General features: G+C 38.9%; 1 protein-coding gene across 1 annotated transcript in view; it reads right to left on the minus strand.

The window, feature by feature from the left end:
* The window catches only part of ADAM9 (ADAM metallopeptidase domain 9), a 109,708-nt gene that overhangs the window by 44,530 nt on the left and 42,246 nt on the right, over positions 1 to 22,932 (minus strand). Inside the window, exons 12-14 of the mRNA XM_004046912.5 lie at positions 20,298 to 20,469; positions 7,931 to 8,023; positions 4,549 to 4,744 (exon numbers count right to left, since the gene is read on the minus strand). Coding sequence (XP_004046960.1) covers positions 4,549 to 4,744; positions 7,931 to 8,023; positions 20,298 to 20,469 — 461 coding nt within the window. The remainder of the gene's footprint in view (positions 1 to 4,548; positions 4,745 to 7,930; positions 8,024 to 20,297; positions 20,470 to 22,932) is intronic.

Below are 22,932 nucleotides of genomic sequence, written 5' to 3' on the forward strand. Positions count from 1 at the left end.
GCAGATCAAACAGTGCTTGAAGCAGCAGTTACAGACAGAAATGCTGTTTAGCGCCTCCGACAGTTCCCTATAGGTCAGGTGCAGTGCAGGCATTTAGGATTTTGGAGCAAAGCCTTGTGATCCTCTGCGAATAACTACTCTCCTTTTGAGAAAAAACTATTGGCCTGCTACTGGGCCTTAAAGTAGAAATTGAACATTTAACCATGGGCCACCTACCAAGTTACCATTCAACCTGAGTTGCCCATGATAAACTGGATGTCATCTGACTCACCAAGCTATAAAGCTGGGCATATGCAGCAGCACCCCATCATGAAATGGAAGTGCTACGTATGTAATTGGGCCCAACCAAGGCCTGGAAGGCACAAGTTACATAAAGAAGTGCCCCACGTGCCCCTGCTCCCCACTCCTGCTACACTACATTTTCTCTCCTAGCCAGCAACTATGACCTCACGGGGAACTTCCTACCCATCAGGTGACAGTGGAAAAGAAGACGGAGACCTGGTTTGCAGATGGTTCTACACATGATATGATATGAAGAACCAAAAGTGGATGACTGTAGCACTGCAGCCCCTTTCTGGGACATCCCTGAAGTGCACCTGGTTGTTCACTTTCCTTGGGAGAAGAAACAGCCAGACGTGATTATATACCAATTTATGGGCTATGGCCAATGACTGGGTTGTAGGGCAAAGATATTTGTGTCCCATGTGAATGTTCACCAAAGGGTGACCTCAGTAGAGGAGAATTTTAATAATCAAGTAGATAGGATGACTCATTCTTTCCCCAGCCAACTATTCTCATCCATGGGCTCAGGAACCATGTACTCACAGTGGCAGGGTTGGAGGCGATGCGTGGGCTCAGCATCATGGACTTCCTCTCAACAACTGACCTGGCTATTGTTGCTGCTAAGTGCCCAAATTCTCCAGTAGCAAAGTCCAATCCTGAGTCCCCAGTATGACACCATTCCCTAGGTTAGTCAGTCAGCTGCCTGGTGGCAGGTTGATTACATTTTTCCCTTTCCATCATGAAAGAGGCAGTGTTTTGTTCTTACTGGGACAGACACATACTCTTGATACAGATTTGCCATCCCTGTAGCAACACTTCTGTGAACTACCAAAACTACCTTCTGTGGACATACAGAATTCCTCCCCCACCATCATAATATTCTACACAGCACTGCTTCAAACCAAAGAATTTACTTGATAGCAAATGAAATGAGGCAATAGGCCCATGCACATGGAATTCACTGGCCTTACCTAAATGTTCCTTCCCCACCATCCTGAAGCAGCTGGCTGACAGCATGGTGGAAATGCCTTTTGGAGACTCAGTTACAGTGCCACTAGGTAGCAATACCTTACAGTGCTGGGGCAAGGTTCTCCAAAAGGCTGTATATGCTCTCAATCAGCAGCCAACATCCAATGCTGATTTTCCCATAACCAGGATTCACGTGTCCGGTATCAAGGGGTGGAAATGGGAGGAACACCACTCACCATTATCCATAGTGACCCACTAGCAAAATTTTGTTTCCTGTTCCCACGACCTTATGCTCTACTGGACTAGAGGCCTTCGTTCCAAAAGGAGGAATGCTGCCACCAGAAGCCACAATAATGATTCTACTGAACTAGAAATTAAGCCAGAGGCCCAGCCACATTGGCTCCTCATACCTCCAAGTCAACAGGCAAAGAAGGCAGTTTCTATGCCAGGTAGAATTACTGATCCGAACCACCAAAGGGAAATTGGCCTACTACTCCACAATGGAGGCAAGGAAGAGTATGTCTAGAATGCCGGAGATCCCTTAGGGCATCTCTCTTAGTATTACCATGCTTCATGATTAAGTTTAAGTTCAATGGAAAACTTTAACAACCCAATCTAGGAAGGACTACAAATGGCCCACACCCTTCAAGAACGACAGTTTGGGTCACCCTAACAGGTAAAGAACCACAAACAGCTAACGTGCTTGCTGAAGGCAAAGGGAATACAGAATGGGTGGAAGTTAGTTATAAATACCAGCTACAACCACATGACCAGTTGCAGAAACGAAGACTGTTTCATTAAGAATAGCTGCATGTGTGTATGTGTGTGTGCATTCACACACACATGTACTGAGCAAATATGTTCTCATTCCTTATACCTTTATCATGCAGCATAAGACATATTGACTTGATATTATAGCATTTAAGTATTGTTAATTTTATATCCCAGTATTTAAGTTATGGGATATCAAGAAGAAGAATAAACATCACTTTACCTCCTTTTCTGGAAAAGAGGTTAGTGAGGTTTTAGTTGCATGCAGGATAGTGTTATTATATCATGCTAGGTGGAATTATGCCCTTAACAAGGTCCACATTTGGAGATTTGGTATGGTTTAAGAAGGTGTCTATGGGTTTCAAGTTGACAAGGAGTGGATTTTTGATTAGGGTTAATTTTACCCTTTTTAGTAGAGTTAATTTGACTGAGCCACAGAATCCCCAGATATTTAATCAAACATAATTACAGATGTCTCTGTAAGGGTGATTTTGGATGAGATTAACATTGAAATCAGTAGAATGAGTAAAGCAGACTGCCCTCCCTATTGGAGGTGGGCCCCATCCAATCAATTTTAAACTTGAACGAAAAGGCCAGTCCTCCCTCAAGTAAGAGAAAAGTCTTCCTGAAGGCCTTTGGAATGAGACATCAGCTTTTTTCCTGCCTTTGGAATTGAACTGAAACACTAGCTCTTCCATGGTCATGAGCCTGCCAGACTTCTAACTGTAACTATACCATCAGCTCTACAGGGTCTCCAGATTGCTGACTCTCCCTGCAGATCTGACACTTAGCAGCCTCCACAATCACACAAGCCAATTCATATATGGGCTCATGCTATTATGCAGGATTTATCACATGAATCTAATATATCAGATTCCTCCAGGAGAATATATTTGATTTTCATGTAATACATATATATTATATATTTAATATATTATATGTAAATTATATATTATATATAAATATTAGATTCATGTAATAAATCCTCCAGATTATATATACAGTAATATCTACAGTAATGTGTCACTTAACAACAGGGATATGATCTGAGAAATGAGTTGTTAGGTGATTTTGTCATTGTGCAAACATCACAGAGTGCACTTAAACAAACCTAGGTGGTATAGCCTACTACACATCTAGGCTATGTGGTACAGCCTATTGCTCCTAGGCTACAAATCTGTACACCATGTCACTGTACTAAATACTGTAGGCAATGGTAACACAATGGCATCTAAACGTATCTAAACATAGAAAAGGTATCTAAACATATCTAAACATAGAAAAGTTACAGTAAAAATACAGCATCATAATTTTATGAGACCACTGTTGTATATGCAATCTCTCACTGACCAAAATGTTGTTATGCGGTATATGACTGTATACATAAATGCACAACACAATGGTTCCATTTCTCTAGAGAACCCTAACTAACTATACAGAGGGAAACCAGTCAAGACTGAAGAGGAACAGAGGCCTTCTATTCAGACCTATTTGAACAAATTGAAATAAATAGAATACTTGATGCCACTAATCAACTCAAGGCACAATCAGGCCAATGGTTAACAATATACAGGTCGATTAATGGAAAGTACATAGGAAATTAACCAAACCAAAAGAAAGAGAGAGAAACAGAAAGAGAGAATTAGTAACTTTAGAGAAATGAGGAAAGTAATTATAACTTACTATACAGTTTAGTTGTGAAGAGCATTAATGTGGCCATTATACAATACACAGTCATCACTGCCCTAACTACTGGGAGGATGAAGAATGGAAAATCATCATAGGTATGATGGGAGTTGTTAAGGGTTGAAAGAAGAGAAGGAAAGAAAACTAACTCATCTTCTATAGTGAGAAATTAATAACTAATGCCTAGAACAAAAAAATCAAAACGTTGCATTGCCAAGAAATTATCTAAAAACCTAGCACAAGTTAACAAAAATCTTAGCCAAAAAAGGTACAACTGCCTCAAGTGATGGGAATAGTGGGTGGGAACAGTCCTTATTTGTTCATACTATGCATTACACAATAATTTGGCTCTTTATATGTATGCCCTTTATAAAAATAAGAACTTTAAAAAGAAAAAATACATAAATTTTTTAAAAATCCCAAATATCTATCAGTAAGAGAATAACTAAATCATGATCCATTCATCTAATGGAATACTTTAATGTACTATAATATAAATATATCAATATAGATGAATTTCAAGAAAATTCTGAGTGAACAATGCAAATAGCAGATCCTGGTGCACAATTCAACATTATTAAAACTAGATACTATATATGTATCTGTGTGTGTGCGTGATACACAAAATATAAAAAGATATAGACAGTAAAAATAAGAAAACATCAACTGAATCTGTGCATGTTAAATTCATGATCATGACTGCCTCCAAAGAAGAAAGGAAATACGACGAGAAACAAGAGAGCCTCAACTTTATCAATAATGTTTCATTACCTTTTTTAAAATATCTAAATCAAAAATAAATAATATCGAAGCAATCAATTATAAATGATGATATCTTACTTGAGCCAAAGATGACTTGACATTGAGCATCATAATACTGGCACATGCCGTTGTAACAATAGGCTTTGTTATTCTGGCAAGGATATCCATTCTGAATAAAAACATCTGGCTGACAGAACTGAGAAGAACCATTGCAGTACTCTGGAACATCACACTCACTGGTTTTTCCTCGGCATAAAGTACCTCCTGGAAGGAACTAGTGAAATAAAATTCAAATTAAACAGAAATATCAGGATAATGTCCACAAATTAATCAAATGTGAAACCACAGCATTTACATCTATAAAGCATTCTAACAATAACAAAAGATTAAATAACTCAACAGAAAAATGAACAATGGCTAACAACAGGTAATTCATGTAAGTCCTAACTATGGAAAGTAAAGAAACATGACCTCATTTGTAACCAAAAGAAATGCAAACTAAATAAAAATACAAGAACCCTTTACACCTATTGAATTAACTAGGAGTATAGTGCCTGCTAGTAACCAATATTGGCATAAGGAAACAAGTATTTGATAATACTGTTGGTAGAAGTATAGACTGGCATATGTGTGAAAGATATATAAAATGTATATCAAAAACTTAGTATGAATATTCTGCACCAGTGATTTCTCTTATAAGCAGTAACTGGAAGTAATCAAAATGTCCATCATTAGTTGACTAAAGAAATTATGGTACAACTATACAAGTAATATTACTTAAATAACCATGTATTATAGAACTACACGAATGGGAAAAAAGTCCATGGTGTCATATTGAAAAAAGCAGGTAGTAAAAATATATGTATCTGTGCTTACCCACTTAAAAACACACATACACACATACACTCACATTTGTATAGAAAAAACGTGATTATATTAACAAATTATCAACAGTGGTTACCTGAAGAGTATAAAATAATAGAGGATCTTTCATTCTCTACTTTCTACGGTTTCATGTTATTTAATTATTTCTAACAAGCATATGTTACTCTAAAAATCAGAAAAAAATGTTTCTACTTAGAAAACAATATCAACAGACCACTTAACGTAAAAGAGTGTGCTTTAAAATTATACACAAGTGGCATAAAATTTTTCCCATGACCATAAAATAAAAATAGTGCTTGACTGGTTTTCGTATTTTTTTGGTGGAGACGGGGTTTTGCTGTGTCCGCCAGGCTGGTCTCCAGCTCCTAACCGCGAGTGATCTGCCAGCCTCGGCCTCCCGAGGTGCCGGGATTGCAGACGGAGTTTCGTTAACTCAGTGCTCAATGGCGCCCAGGCTGGAGTGCAGTGGCGTGATCTCGGCTCGCTACAACCACCTCCCAGCCGCCTGCCTTGGCCTCCCAAAGAGCCGAGATTGCAGCCTCTGCCCGGCCGCCCCCCCCGTCTGGGAAGCGAGGAGCGTCTCCGCCTGGCCGCCCATCGTCTGGGATGTGAGGAGCCCCTCTGCCTGGCTGCCCAGTCTGGAAAGTGAGGAGTGTCTCTGCCCGGCCGCCATCCCATCTAGGAAGTGAGGAGCGCCTCTTCCCGGCCGCCATCACATCTGGGAAGTGAGGAGCGTCTCTGCCCGGCCGCCCATCGTCTGAGATGTGGGGAGCACCTCTACCCTGCCGCCCCGTCCGGGATGTGAGGCGCGTCTCTGCCCGGCCGCCCCGTCTGAGAAGTGAGGAGACCCTCTGCCTGGCAACCGCCCCGTCTGAGAAGTGAGCAGACCCTCCGCCCGGCAGCCGCCCCGTCTGAGAAGTGAGGAGCCCCTCCGCCCAGCAGCCACCCCGTCTGGGAAGTGAGGAGCGTCTCCGCCCGGCAGCCACCTCGTCCGGGAGGGAGGGGGGGGGGTCAGCCCCCCACCCGGCCAGCCGCCCCGTCCGGGAGGGAGGTGGGGGGATCAGCCCCCCGCCCAGCCAGCCGCCCTGTCCGGGAGGTGAGGGGCACCTCTGCCCGGCCGCCCCTACTGGGAAGTGAGGAGCCCCTCTGCCCGGCCAGCCGCTCCGTCCGGGAGGGAGGTGGGGGGGTCAGCCCCCCGCCCGGCCAGCCGACCCGTCTGGGAGGGAGGTGGGGGGGTCAGCCACCTGCCTGGCCAGCCGCCCCGTCTGGGAGGGAGGTGGGGGGGTCAGCCCCCCGCCCGGCCAGCCGCCCCGTCCGGGAGGTGAGGGGCGCCTCTGCCTGGCCGCCCCTACTGGGAAGTGAGGAGCCCCTCTGCCCGGCCAGCCGCCCCGTCCGGGAGGGAGGTGGGGGGGTCAGCCCCCCGCCCGGCCAGCCGCCCAGTCCGGGAGGTGAGGGGCACCTCTGCCTGGTCGCCCCTACTGGGAAGTGAGGAGCCCCTCTGCCCGGCCAGCCGCCCTGTCCGGGAGGGAGGTGGGGGGTCAGCCCACCGCCCAGCCAGCCGCCCCCTCCGGGAGGGAGGTGGGGGGGTCAGCCCCCCGCCCGGCCAGCCGCCCCGTCGGGGAAGTGGGGGCGCCTCTGCCCGGCCGCCCCTACTGGGAAGTGAGGAGCCCCTCTGCCTGGCCAGCCAGCCGCCCCGTCCGGGAGGGAGGTGGGGGGGGTCAGCCCCCCGCCCGGCCAGCCGCCCCGTCTGGGAGGGAGGTGGGGGGGGTCAGCACCCCGCCCGGCCAGCCGCCCCGTCCGGGAGGGAGGTGGGGGGGGGTCAGCACCCCGCCCGGCCAGCCGCCCCGTCCGGGAGGTGAGGGGCGCCTCTGCCCGGCCGCCCCTACTGGGAAGTGAGGAGCCCCTCTGCCCGGCCACCACCCCGTCTGGGAGGTGTACCCAACAGCTCATTGAGAACGGGCCATGAAGACAATGGCGGTTTTGTGGAATAGAAAGGGGAGAAAGGTGGGGAAAAGATTGGGAAATCGGATGGTTGCCGTGTCTGTGTAGAAAGAGGTAGACATGGGAGACTTCATTTTGTTCTGTACTAAGAAAAATTCTTCTGCCTTGGGATCCTGTTGATCTGTGACCTTACCCCCAACCCTGTGCTCTCTGAAACATGTGCTGTATCCACTCAGGGTTGAATGGATTAAGGGCGGTGCAAGATGTGCTTTGTTAACCAGATGCTTGAAGGCAGCATGCTCCTTAAGAGTCATCACCACTCCCTAATCTCAAGTACCCAGGGACACAAACACTGCGGAGGGCCGCAAGGTCCTCTACCTAGGAAAACCAGAGAACTTTGTTCACTTGTTTATCTGCTGACCTTCCCTCCACTATTGTCCTGTGACCCTGCCAAATCCCCCTCTGCAAGAAACACCCAAGAATGATCAATAAAAAATAAAAAATAAAAATAAAAAAAAAGAAAAAAAAAAATAGTGCTGACTCATAAATCTCAAAAAACAAATTTTGATATACACAGGTTTTCTTCTTTTTTTTTTTTTTTTTTTTCTGTTTCCAAGAGGGAGGAATTCCTTACCCGACAGTCTTTACAACAGTCACCATATGCACACTCAGCAAATGATTTAAGCTTACAGGTACTTCCTTCGCAGCAAGGGTCCAATTCACATTCCTGTGAACATAAAATGACTGTCAATAAAGAAATTAGTAATTGACATTAATATTCATTAATAAAATTCTCATCTTACACCTAAAATCTACTTCATTCTAACATGATTGTAGCAGTTACCCTCCAGAAACAGTTGCTTACTGTTTCTGGATTTAACAATGTCTCTTCAGCTGCAAGTATAAGTCTCAACATATTTCAAAGGACAGAAATCATATAGTATGTGCCTTACTTAGTCTGCTCAGAATGCCATAACAAAATACCACAGGTTTAAACTGCAGAAATTTATTTTCTCACAGTTCTTGAGGCTAGAAATCCAAGATCAAGGTTCCTACTAGTTCAGTTTCTGGTGAGGACTCTCTTCCTGGCTTGCAGAGGGCTGCCTTCTTGCTGTGTGCTGACATAGCCCTTCCTCAGTGCATGTGTGCAGAGAGAAGGCAAGTGAGATGTTTGGTGTCTCTTCTTACAAGGACACTGATCCTAGTGGATCAGGGCCCCATCCTTATGACCTCATTTAACCTTAATTACTTCCTTAAAGGCCCCATCTCCAAATGTAGCCATGCTGGTGGCTGGCTCCAACACATGAGTTTTGGGGAAGCACAAACATTCAGTTCATAACAGTATGTTTGATGATCACAGAGAGGTCAGTGTCCATAAAGGCATTTATCTTCATGCTCAGGGTCTAACTTCTCTGTTGGATGGCTCTTCACCCTAGCTGAACACTCTTTTTTACCTTGCTTGGCTTCTCTCACTATACTCTGGGCCACCATGGCTCCTTCTTACCCCCAAACTCCCACCCACAGAGACATCTTCTCTGTTAAAATAGCAATGTCAATGTTCTGTTTTGTATTCTGTGGTACAGCTTTATAAGATGTCACCACTAAGGAAAACTGGGTGAAAAGTACACAGGACTCTATATTACTTTGCAACTTCTTTTCAGATTATAATTATTTCATAATAAACATTTTAAAATAAATGAACTTTAATGTACATCTTGAAATATACCCAAAAAAAGTAAAAATGCATCATGGAACTAAATGTAAAACCTAAAACTATAAAACTTCTAGGAGAAAACCTTTGCAACTGTGGAGCAGGCAAGAAGTCCTTAGATAGGACACCAAAAGAACAACCGATAAAATTACAAGTTTATAAAATAAACTTCATCAACATGAAAAAGTTCTGCTCTTCAAAATATACTGCTAAGTTAATTAAAGGCAAGCTACAACTTGGAAAAAATATTGACAATCTGATAGAGAACTTGTATACAGAATACACAAAGTATTCTCAAAACTCAACAATAAGTAATCAAAATTTTTAAATGAGGGAAAAGAGTTGAACAGTCATATCACCACAAGATAACCTGATGGCAAAAAAGCACATGAAAACATGCTCAATGCATCATTAGTTACTAAGGAAATGCAAATTAAAACCTCAATGAGGCACCACCTCACACTCAATAGAATGGCTAAAATTAAAAACACTGACCACATGAAGTATTTTGGTCAGGATATGAAACAATTAGAACTCTCATACACTAAGGATGGAAATGAAAAATGGAACAATCACTTTAGAAAACAGTTTGAGAGTTTCTTGAAAAGTTAAATACCTCTACCATCTAACCAAGTCATTCTACTCCGGGGCATTTACCCAACAGAATTAAAAACGCAAGTTCACATAAAGATTTGTAGGTGAATGCTGGCCAGTTCAAAAACACTGCAGGACAGTTGGCTTCATGAAAGAATAGGGAATCAGGAAATAGATAATGTATATAGGAACTTAGGTTATCGTAAAAGAACCATTTTAAATGGTTCCACAACAACTGATCATTAGTGGATAAGTTTAATTTCCAAGCTTACTCCACATGCCCCCTCCTCAATTAAAAGAGTTAACATAAAAATTTTAAATTTAAAAAAAACTAAAATAATTTGTAGAGGGGCTATGATGATGAACTATATATAGGAATACTAAAAACCAGGTCAAGATACAAATTTCTGAAACCATTACAGGAAAAAAATTAGTAAGTTTGCCTTCATTTAAATTTAAAATTTCAACATAAAATGTAACCTATGAAAAGTTAAATAAGCTATAAATAAAGAATATTAGAACATATATAACAAAGGAGTTATGTCCATCTTATAGAAAGAGGCCTAAAAATCAATTTAAAAGAAGATTTAATGAACCAACAGAACTGATAAGGAATACATAAAATAATAATTCATAGAAGAAAATGATGCCTATAATCTACAATCACATGAAAAACTGTAAACTAAAACAGTATCTTCTTATTTTTTACCCATCAGCTTGCCAAAATTAAGAAAACATATTATCCTGTGCTGGTAAGACTATGGGTACACAATGGCATAATATACTGTTGTCAGAAATGCAAACTGACCCACACTATTTATAGGAAATTCATTAGCTTCTGATATAAGTTAAAATGTACATGCTTTTAGATACAATAATTCTACCTTTGTGTACAATAACTATCATAGAAAAATATTTGTATATATACACATGACGTGTGTATATCTGTATATATACACGAGGTGTGTATGTTTGTATATATACACATGAGGTGTGTACAAGGATGTATACGGCAGCACTGTTTACAATAGAAAACACTAATTACAGTAATTAATTAGAGTATGGTTAAATAAATCATAGTAAATCCTTGTATTGGAATACTATTCAGCAAATTAAAGGGCTATGTCTACATAATAAAATGATACAGAAAAATGTCCAGGATATTGTAATAGAAAAAAATCTGCACACAAGAGATTTTAAGCCAATTTTAAACAATATTAAGTCTGATTTTATTTATGCACAAAAATAAAAGCCAGAGTGGCATCACCAAAATGGGAGAATAGAAAGCTCTGGATTCTCCTTCCTCCAACAGGCAGTGCTGCAATAAACATCCCTGTACACTCCCCATGTGTATATACACAAATATTTCTCTAAGATAGTTACATAAAGGTAGAATTACTAGATCTAAAAGCATGTACATTTTAACTTTTATTGGAGGCTAACAAATCTCCTATAAAAAGTCAGCAATTCAACAGTAACACACTAATCAATTCCCTTTGTGAGAAATCCAGAAACTAGTTGAGAGGATACTACATCCCAGGCAATTGTAAAACCAGCCACACTGAAACCAGTAGGAAAACTGGAGATCCTTTCTCGCCACAATCCCAACTCATGACGTGTCATATAAGATCAGGAGGAAACAGCTCTCAGCATCTCCCTGAGGAGAGAAAGAGTTGGGCCACACATCCAATATTACAGTTTTTTAGAGTGCTTCCTGAGGGACTACCTTCTATCTCATCTGCCTCTGACAACATATAGGACCTGGAATATATTAGATCCCTGGGGTTTTCAGAGAACAAAGGTAGTAGGTTAAACTAGCATGTGGGCACTTGCCACAGCTCCTAGCTTCTCCCAAAGGAGGACCACACATCCAACGCTGCAATTTTTCTAGGAGCTACCCAAGAAATTGGCTTTTCCCTCTCCTCTCTCAGAGCACAGATGGAGCTGGTATGTGCTAGACCCCTGAAGGCTACAAAGAATAAAGGTGGTTGTTCAAACTATCACTCAGACACTTGCCACAGTTCCCCTACCCAGTTTAACATAGTGATTAAAAAAAAAAAAACAAAAAAAAACACTTCCAAGCTTTTCCCTGGAAAGAGAAACTGTTGGACCACATGTCACATGTTCCAACTTTTCTAGGGATTGCCCAACAAATTCACTTCTTTCTCCCCTCTCAGAACACTGATGGGCTCCAGCATATTGCAGACACCGAGGGCTAACAACAATAGAAAAGGCAGTATAACAAACATGAAAGTTTGAGAGGCCCAAAAAAGCTCTGGCCAGGTTAACTAGTGAAGGTCTTCTCACTAATTTCGGGGCTGAAGAATACACCAACTTAATGGAAAAATGCAACAGAGGAGTTCAACAGCAGATCAGAGCAAACAGAATAAAGATTCAACAAACTCAAAGTCGGGTTACCTTATCAAGTCAGAGGAGCAAAAAAAAAAAAGAAATGTAAGTGAAGAAAGCTTAAGGGACTTATGAGACACCATCAAGAGACTAATATACACGCTGTGGCAATCCCACAAGGAGCAGACTAAGAAAAAGTACCAAAAAGCTTATTTCAAAGAGGTAGTGGTTGAAATTTTCCCAAATCTGGGGAAGGAAATGGACGTCCAGATGCAGGAAGCCCAAAGAACCTTAAGTAAGAAGAATCTAAAGAAATCAACACCAAGAAACATTACAATCAAATTATCAAAAGACAAAGAGAATTTTGAAAGCAGTAAGAAACAAAGCAATTCATCACATACAAGGGAACCCCCATCAGGCCATTAGTGGATTTTTCAGCAGAAATCTTGCAGGCCAGAAGGTTAATGAGGTGACATATTAAAGTAATGAAAGAAAAAAACTGCCAAAAAAGAATCCTGTATCTGGCAAAACTATCCTTTAAAAATGAAGAAGACATTAAGACTTTTCTAGAAAAACAAAAGCAGGGAAGTTCATCATGACTAGACCTTTCTTCTAAGAAATGTGGAATGGAGTTCTGCACCTTGAAATGAAAGACTGCTAGACAGCAACACAGGAGCATAAGAAAGTATAAAATTAATTAGTTAGAATAAATATATAGACAAATGCAAAATACTGTGTTGCTGTTAATGGTACTGGGTAAATCACTTTCACTTCTAGTGTAAATTTAGAAGAAAAAGTATAAAATGTAACTATAGGCTGGGCGCAGTGGCTCACGCCTGTAATCCCAGCACTTTGGGAGGCCGAGGCAGGCAGATCACTTGAGGTCAGGAGTTCGAGACCAGCCTGGACAACATGGTGAAACCCCATCTCCACTAAAAATACAAAAATTAGCCAAGCGTGGTGGCAGGCACCTGTAGTCCCAGCTACTTGGGAGGCTGAGGCAGGAGAATCACTTGAACCCAGGAGGCGGAGGATACAGTGAGCCATCGCACCATTGCACTCCAGCCTGGACAGGAAGAACGAAACTCCATCTCAAAAAAAAAAAAAAAAAAAACTATAAAAAATATGTTGAAAGATACACAATATTAATAGATTGTAAACTGTAACAACAACATAAACTGTGTAATGGGAGAACTTAAAGTGAAGAGTTTTTGTATGTAATTGAGGTTAAGTTGTTATCAGCTTAAAAATACTGTTAATTACTACAAGATATTTTATGCACGCTCTAAGGTAACCATAAACAAATACCTATAGAAGGAAGTTACACAAAAGAAAAAGGAATAGGGATAAAAGAATTATCAACACACACACAAAATCAAAAAATTACAAAGGAAAACAGCAAGAAAGGGCAGGCAAAAGAGCTACAAGACAAACAAAAAACATTTAAAACAATCATAGTAAATCCTTCCCTATCAAGAATTACTTTAAATGTAAATATGTTAAACTCCCCAACAAAAACACATAGCATACTGAATGGATAAAAAAAAATAAACTATATGCTATCTACAAGAGATTCACTATAGTTCTAAGGACATATATAGGCTGAAAGTGAAGAATGGATAAAAATATTCCATGCAAATGGTAACCACAGAGCGCAGGGGTAGCTACACTTCTATCAAAGAAAAGAGATTCTATGTCAGAATTGTCACAAAACACAAAGAAAAACATTTTATAATGATAAAAGTAACAATTCACTAGGAAGATATAACAATAATAAATATATATGCACCCAGCATTAGAGCACCTAAATATGTAATGCAAGCACTGACAAAACTGAAGAAAGAAAGAGACAGCAACACAATAATAGTAAGAAACTTCAAGACTGCATTTTAATTATGGATAAAACATCTAGATAGAAGATCAATACGGAAACACAGGACTTGAACAACACTACAGACCAAATCAAACTAATAGACATATACAGAACATTCTACCCAACAGTGGCAGAATACATACTATTCTCAGGCACACATGGAACTCTCTCCAGGCTCACATGTTAGGTCACAAAACAGGTCTTCAGAAATTTAAGAAGACTGAAATCATACCAAATATATTTTCTGACCAAAATGGATGAAACTAGCAATTAGAATAGAAAAAGACAACAATAAAAGCAGAAAGGAAAATGGAAAATTCACCAATATGTGGAAATTAAACAACACACTTTGGAACAACCATTGGGTCAAAAAGGAAATCAAACACAAAATTAAAAAATACTTTTGGACAAACAAAAAACACAATATGTAAAAACTTATGAAATAAAACAAAAATAATACTAAAAGGAAGACAGATGTGGTGGCTCACGCCTGTAATCCCAGCACTTTGGGAGACCAAGGCGGGTAGATCACCTGAGATCAGGAGACCAGCCTGGCCAACATGGCGAAACCCCATCTCTACTAAAAATACAAAAATTAGCCAGGCATGGTGGTGCACGCCTGTAATCCTAGCTACTGAGGAGGCTGAGGCACAAGAATCACTAGAAACCGGGAGGTGGAGGTTGCAATGAGCCAAGATTGCCCCACTACACTCCAGCCTGGACAACACAGTGAGACTCTGTCAAAAAAAAAAAAAATACAAGGAAAGCTTATTGTGATAACCTATATTAAAAAAAAAACTCAAATAAACAACCTAACTTTACAACCCAAGAAATCTGAAAAGCAACAGAAAATTTAAAACCAAAATTATCATAAGGGAAATAATGAACTTCAGATCAGAAATAAAATTGAGACTAGAAAAAGAATTGAAAAATCAGCAAAACCAAGAGTTAGTATTTTTCAAAAGATAAGCAATATTAACCAAGCTTAGCTACACTAAGAAAAAGAAAGAGAAGACTCAAAATCAGAAATGAGAAAGGAGACATTTCAACTGATGCCATAAATAAAAAGAATTATAAAAGACTACTATAAACAGTTACACATCAACAAACTGGATCACCTAAAAGAAACGGATAAATTCCTAGAAACACACATCCCACCAAGACTGAATCATGAAGAAATAAGTCTGAACAGACCTATAAGTAGTAAGGACATGAATCAGTAATCAAAAACCTCCTAGCAAAGAAAAGCACAGGACCAATGGCTTTACTGGTGAAATCTACCAAACATTTAAAGAACTAATGCCAATCATTCTAAAAATTCACCCAAAAAATGGAGGAGGAGGAGAAAATTCCACTCATTTTATGAGGCCAGCATTATCCTGATGCAGACTGTATCATCAAGGCCAATATGCCAAATACAGAAAACTACAGGCCAATGTGCCAAACAAATACAGATGCAAAATCCTCAACAAAATACTAGCAAACCAAATTCAGCAGCACATTAAAAGTAAAATACAACATGACCTAGTAGAATTTATCCTTGGGTATAAATTGGGATGGCTCAATATACAAAAATCAATTAAGGCTCAATATACAAAAATCAATTAATGAGATCAGGTGCAGTGGTGCACACCTGTAATCCCAGCACTCTGGGTGTCTTACGCAGGCAGATTGCTTGAGTCCAGGAATTCGAGACCAGTCTAGGCAATGTAGCAAAACCCCTTCTCTACAAAACATACAAAAATGTGTGAGGCATGGTGGCATATGCCTGTAGTCCCGACTACTCAAGAGGCTGAGGCACGAGGATCACTTGAGCCCATTAGGTCAAAGCTGCAGTGAGCTGTGTTCACAGCACCGCAGTCCAGCCTGGGCGACAGTAAGACCCTGTCTCAAAAAAAAAAAAAAAATTTAATTAATTAAATAATGAGATATACCACATTAACAAAATGAAGGATAAAAATCGCATGATCATCTCAATAGATACAGAAAAGGCACTTGATAAAATTCTACACCCTTTCATGCAAAAAGCTCTCAACAAACTAGAAATAAAGGAAAATAACTTCAACATAATTAGGCCATATATGAAATTCCCATAGCTAAAATCATACCTAGTTGTGAAAAACAAAAAGCTTTTCCTCTGAGATCAGAAATGAAGCAAGGATGCCCAATCTCACCACTTCTATTCAACTTAGTATTGGAAGTCCTAGCCAGAAAAATTAGCAAGAAAAACTAAAAGGCATCTAAATCGGAAATGAAGCAAAACTGTCCCTCTTTTAAGATGACATGATCATACATATAGAAAATCCCAAAGAGTCCATCAAAAAACTTGTTATAACTAATAAATAAATTCAGTAAAGTTGCAGGAAACAAAACTGACACACAAAAATAAGGTCATTTTCACATACTAACAATGAACTACAAAAAGGAAATTAAGGAAACAAAGCTATTTACAACAGCATTGAAAACAAAACATTTGTGAATAAGCTTAACAAGTCAGGAAAAAGATCACACACTAAAAACTTACAAAACATTGCTAAAAGAAATAAAAGATGATACAAATAAATGGAAAGACATCCTATGTTCATGGATTGGAATAATTAAAATTGGTAAATTGTCCATATTACCCAAAGTGATCTGCAGATTCAATAAAATCCATTCCTCAGAAGAAGAAATACAAGCAGCTGCCAAACACAGGAAAAAATGCTCAACATCATTGAACATCAGAGAATGCATATTAAAACCACAATGAGATATCATCTTACAATAGTCAGAATGGCTATCATTAAAAAGTCAAAAAAAAAAAAAGGCTGATATTGGTGCAGATGCAGAAAAAAGGGAATGCTTATATATTGTTGGTGAGAATGTAAATTAGTTCAACCTCTATGGAAAACAGTATAAAGATTTTTCAAAGAACTAAAACTAGAACTACCATTTGACCCAGCAATTCCATACTGGGTATCTACCCAGAGGAAAATAAATCATTATGTAAAAAAGATATCTGCACTCATATGCTCACTGCAGCACTATTCACAATAGCAAAGTCATGAAACTAATGTAAGTGTCCATCAACAGTCAACTGGATGAGAAAAATCTTATATATATATACACACACACACATATATATACACATATATACACACACATACACATATATATGTATGTACACACACACGTATGTATACACACGTACATAGGTGTGTACACACACGTACATATAGGTGTGTACACACACCTATACAAACATATAGGTGTGTGTACACACACATACACAAACATATAGGTGTGTGTACACACACACATACACACACATACACGTATAGGTGTACACACACATACACATATGTGTGTATACACACATATGTATGTATACACGTATACACACATATGTATGTATACACGTATACACATATATGTATGTATACACACATACACACATATATATGTATGTATACACACACATACACATATACATGTATACACACACACATATATGTATGTATACATATATATGTATGTATACATATATATGTATGTATACACACACACATATATGTATGTATACATATATATGTGTGTATACACACACACATATATGTATGTATACATATATATGTATGTATACACACATATATATACATATATATGTATGTATACACACATATATATACATATATATGTATGTATACACACACACACATATACATATATATGTATGTATACACACACACACATATACATATATATGTATGTATACACACACACACATACACACACCCCATGGAATACTATGCAGCCATAAAAAAGAATGAAATCATGTCCTTTGCAGCAACATGGATGGAGCTGGAGGCCATTATCCTAAGTGAACTAACTCAGAAACACAAAATCAAACATTGCATATTCTCACTTATAAGCATGGGCTAAACAATGCATGCACATGGACATAAAGATGGAGGTGATGGACACTGGGTAACTCCAAAAGAGGAGAGGGTAGGAGGAGAATGAGGGCTGACAAATTATTTATAAGGTACAATGTTCATTGTTTGGGTAATGGATACACCAGAAGCCCAATCCCCACCAGGATACAATATACCCATGTAACAAACATACATATGTACCCCCTGAATCTAAAATAAAATAAAATTCAGACATATAAACCAATGGAACAGAATAAAGAATGCAGAAATAAAAACCCACACATATGAGATCACCTGATCTTCAACAAGGATGCCAAGAAAAAGAATGGTGAAAAGGTAGTCCCTTCCCCCGTGGAAAACTAGATATCAACATGCAAAAGAATGAAATTGGAACCTTATCTTACGCCATACACAAAAATCAACTTAAAATGGATTAAAGACTTAAACATAAGGCCTGAAACAGTAAAACTCTTAGAAGAAAACATAGAGGAAAAGCTTCATGACATTGGTCTTGGCAATGATTTCATGGATATGATGCCAAAATTACAGGCAACAGAAGCCAAAAATAGACAAGTGGGGCTATATCAAACTAAAAACCTTCTACACAGCATAGGAAGCAATCAACAGAGTGAAAAGCCAAGTTATGGAATAGGGGGAAATATCTGCAAACCATAAGGGGTAAACTTTCAAAATACACAGGAAGTGCTACAGCTCAATAGCAAAAAATGAAAAACTAATAACCTGATTTAAAATGGGTTAATTATCCTAATTGAAATAACTCAGAAGCAGAAAGTCAAATACCGCATGTTCTCACTTATAAGTGAGAGCTAAGCAATCAGTATTCATGGATGTACACAGTGGAATAACAGACACTGGAGACCCCAAAAGGTGGGAGCATGGGAGGGGTGTGAGGGCTGAAAAATTGCCTATTGGGTACAATGTTCACTATTTGAATGACGGGTACATGAAAAGCCCTCACTTTACCAATATGCAATATATACATGCAAGAAATCTGCATTTACATCCCCTAAATATATAAAAATGTTAAAAGAAACAAAAAAATAATTAAAACAGGCCTGAGACTTAATAGACATTGCTCCATGAAGACACACAAATAGCCAACAGGTATATGAAAAGATGCTCAATGTCACTCATCATCATGGAAATACAAATCAAAATCACAATGAAATATAATTTCATACCTGTTAGGATTGCTATCACGGAAAAAAAAAAAAGACAACAAGTGTCGGCAAGAATGTGGAGAAACTGGAACCCTTGTGCACTGTTGGGAAGAATGCAAAATGGTGCAGCCACTATGGAAAATAGTACGAAGGTTCTTTTAAAAATTAAAAATATAACTACCATGTGATCTAGCAATCCCACTTCTGGGTACTTATCTAAAATGAAATCAAGATCTTGAAAAGATATTAGCATTCCTATGTTCACTGCAGCATTATTCACAGTAGCCAAGATGTAGAAACCACCTAAATGTCTGTCAACAGTTGAATGGATAAAGAAAATGTACATACATACATACATATACACACATACAATGGAATACTATTTCCCAAAAAAGAAGGAAATCTTGTCATTGCAATAACGTAGATGAAACTTGAGTATACAACACCATGCTAAGAGAAATAAGGCAGCCACAAAGGACATAATACCATTTGATTCCACTTATATTAGGTATCTAAAATAGTCAAGTTCATAAAAGCAGTGAACAGAATAGTGGTGGTCAGGGGCTCATGGAATGGAAAATGGGGAGCTGCCGATCAACAGATACAAAGTTTCAGTTACACACAATGAAAAAGTTCTAGAGATGTGCTGTACAACACAGTACCCAGAGTTAACACTACTGTATTGGACATTTAAAAATCTCTTAGAAGGATCAATTTCATGCTAAGTATTCTTACCACATTAAAGTAAAAATAAATCCTAAAACAAGCCCAATATTTATAAATGTACCTACTGTATACTGTATATAAATGTATAGAATAGTCTAAAAAGAAAAACATCAAACATAAAAAAAGGAAGTAAAAGATTTATGGGGGAAATAAACGTGTGTAAGGTTGCTTTTACTTACTACTTGAATTTTTTTTTTTTTTAGAGTGCTACTTTGAGTAGCAAGAACTTTGAATACTGAAGGACGCTGGAGGACAGGCCAGCTCCAATTCATTTTTAAAATAAGACCAGCTAAATAAATATTCCTGCAATGGCAGTGCCAGAATGGTGAAAGCTTACAAATAAAGAGCCAGGTGAAATTCATTCTTTAAAGCAAATAAGCTAATAACCATAAATCATAGAAAATAGCATTAAAAAAGGAGAGAATAAACATGGCACGTTCCCTGACTTCAAAACAGATGGCACCGTTAGTCATACTCTGAGAAGAAGGAGATGACCAATCCCTGGAACACAGCCATACGAACAAAATAACAATCCTCATTGTGCCACTAAATTTTACTTTAGCTCCTATGTCAGAGTTGCCCAAAGCAAGCCATTTTATTTCTTGCAAATATCATGGCAATTTTACAAGGCAAAAGTCAAAAATTAAACTGACCTTTGGAGTACCACAGTCACACTCTTCCCCAGCGTCCACCAACTTATTACCACAGGAGGGAGCACTATAGGCTTCATCAGGCTTTGGAATATTAAGAAGGCAGTTTCCTCCTTTATTTAAAGTTAACTTCTCAAAGTCCTCTGCACTGCAACTGCTAAAGTTTCTGGAACCCCTATAATAAACATTAAGAAAAAGATCTTATGTCACAGTGATTACTCACTTTGAAAATGTTAAGTCATGACTTTAACCCACAAAATGTGAATATTTTAAATCACAGAAAAGAAGCTAATAAAAGTGGACAGAAATGAGAATTCATATCTACTTGTGATAAATGTTGAACATTACTTCAGCTACTATACAATAATTCACTATTTTCTTACAATATATTGTACTTCCAATAAAATATCTTTAAAACATATCACTTACATTGAAATACAAAATGATAATTCTCAGCATCAGAAGAGACTTTAAAAATTATTTAGTCCTATGAGAATAAAGTTTTATTTATCTAACACGTAAAGGTTCTTCAAATATTGGAAGGTAGCTGTACGTTGTCTCCAATCTTTTTTCTACTCTGAAGGATAACATTTTTATGTTCACCCATGCCCATTACCACTTATTAGGAGCTCTGCAAAAATAATGCAAATGGGCAACTCCAGTTCGGATGCACACCAGCCATCAAGAGGCAGACTGCACAGTGTAGAATTTCAGCTACTCCTATATGACAAGTTTTCAGTTTGAGCTTTACATATAATAAATTTTATGATAATTCCTGGGAACCGTGGTTAGTACTTTGAAAGTTAGTTGGCCTTTAAGAAATGTCCAACTTGAGCTATGTGAGATTTATACAAATGCAATTTTGATATGTTCCACCTGGGATTTTTTTTTTAGCTACTACTTTACTCAATAACTATAAAATACTTTCAGATAGTCCCACTGGCTATTTTTACCTTTGAAAACTAGTGGAAAATACACCTATACATCACCTATATCTTTGAGGAATCCATGTCACATTAAAATTCTATTTTATTTTTGCTTTTGTAGACTGAGTTTTTGGTGTGATATCCAAAAATCATTGTTAAGGCCAATGTCAAGGAGCTTTTCCTCAACGTTTTCTTCTTAGAAAGTTTTATAGTTTCAAGTCTTACATTTAGGTATTTTATCCATTTTGAGTTGATTTTTGTGTATGGTGTATGATAAGGGTCCAATTTCATTCTTTTGCATGTAGAAATCCAGTTACCCCAGAACCATTTATTGAAGAGAACTATCCTTTCCCCATTGTATCCTCCTGGTGCCCTTGTCAAAAATTAATTGACTACACATGTTTGGATTTGTTTCTGGGCTCTCTATTCTGTTCCATCGGTCTACGTGTCTGTTTTTATACCACCACCATGCTGTTTTGATTACTATAGCTATCAAACTAAAAAGCTCTGCACAGCAAAGATAACAACCAACAAAATGAAAAGTCTGCAGATTGGGAGAAAATATCTGCAAACCATGTATCTTATAAGGTGTATCTTATAACCATGTATCTTATATCCAAAATATATTTTTTAAAACTCACACAACTCCATAGTAGAAAAACAAATAACTCGATTTTTAAAATGAACAAAAGACTTAAATAGACATTTCTCCAAAGATGACATGAAAATGGCCAACAGATGCATGAAAAGATGCTCAATATCATTAATCATCAAGGAAGTGCAAATCAAAACCACAATGAAATACCACCTCACCCTTGTTAGGATGACTACCATCAAAAAGAGATAACGGCCAGGTATGGTGGCTCACCGCTGTAATTCCAGCACTTTGGGAGGCTGAGGCGGGCGGATCACTTGAGGTCAGGAGTTCCAGACCAGCCTGGCCAACATGGTAAAACCCCGTCTCTACTAAAATACAAAAATTAGCCAGGTGTGGTGGTGCACGCCTGTAATCTCAGCTACTTGGGAGGCTGAGGTAGGAGAATCGCTTGAACCTGGGAGGCAGAGGTTGTAGTGAGCCGAGATTGCACCACTGCACTCCAGCTTGGGCAACAGAGAGAGACTCCGTCTCAAATAAATAAATAAACAAATAAAAGAGATGACAAGTGCTAGTGAGAGTATAGAAAAAAAGGAATCTTGAGCACTGTTGGTGGGAATGTAGATTGGTGCAGCCACTGTGGAAAACAATAGGAGTTCCCTAAAGAAATTAAAAACAGAACTATCATATGACCCAGCAATCTCACTTTTGGGTATACACCCAAAGAAAATGAAAACACCACCTCATAAAGACGTCTGTATTATCCCATTTTCAGTGCAGCATTAGCCAAGATATGGAAACAAACAAAGTGTCAACAGTTGAATGGACAAAACTGTGGCACATATAAGACTGGTAATTATTCATCCTTATAAAAGGAGATCCTGACATTTACCACAACATGGAGGAACCTGGAGGATGTTATGCTGCGTGAAGCAAGCCAGACAGAAAAAGAAAAATGTTGCATGATCTCACTTATTTTGGAATCTAAAAAAAGAAGTTGAAAATCCAGAGACAGAAAATACAACACTGACTACGGTGGAGGTGGAGGAAATGGGACATGTAGGTCTGATACAAAGTAGCAGATATGTAAGACAAACAAGTCTAGAGATCTCAGGTA

Source organism: Gorilla gorilla, chromosome 7, assembly GCF_029281585.2.
Source record: "Gorilla gorilla gorilla isolate KB3781 chromosome 7, NHGRI_mGorGor1-v2.1_pri, whole genome shotgun sequence".
NCBI classification, from domain to species: domain Eukaryota; kingdom Metazoa; phylum Chordata; class Mammalia; order Primates; family Hominidae; genus Gorilla; species Gorilla gorilla.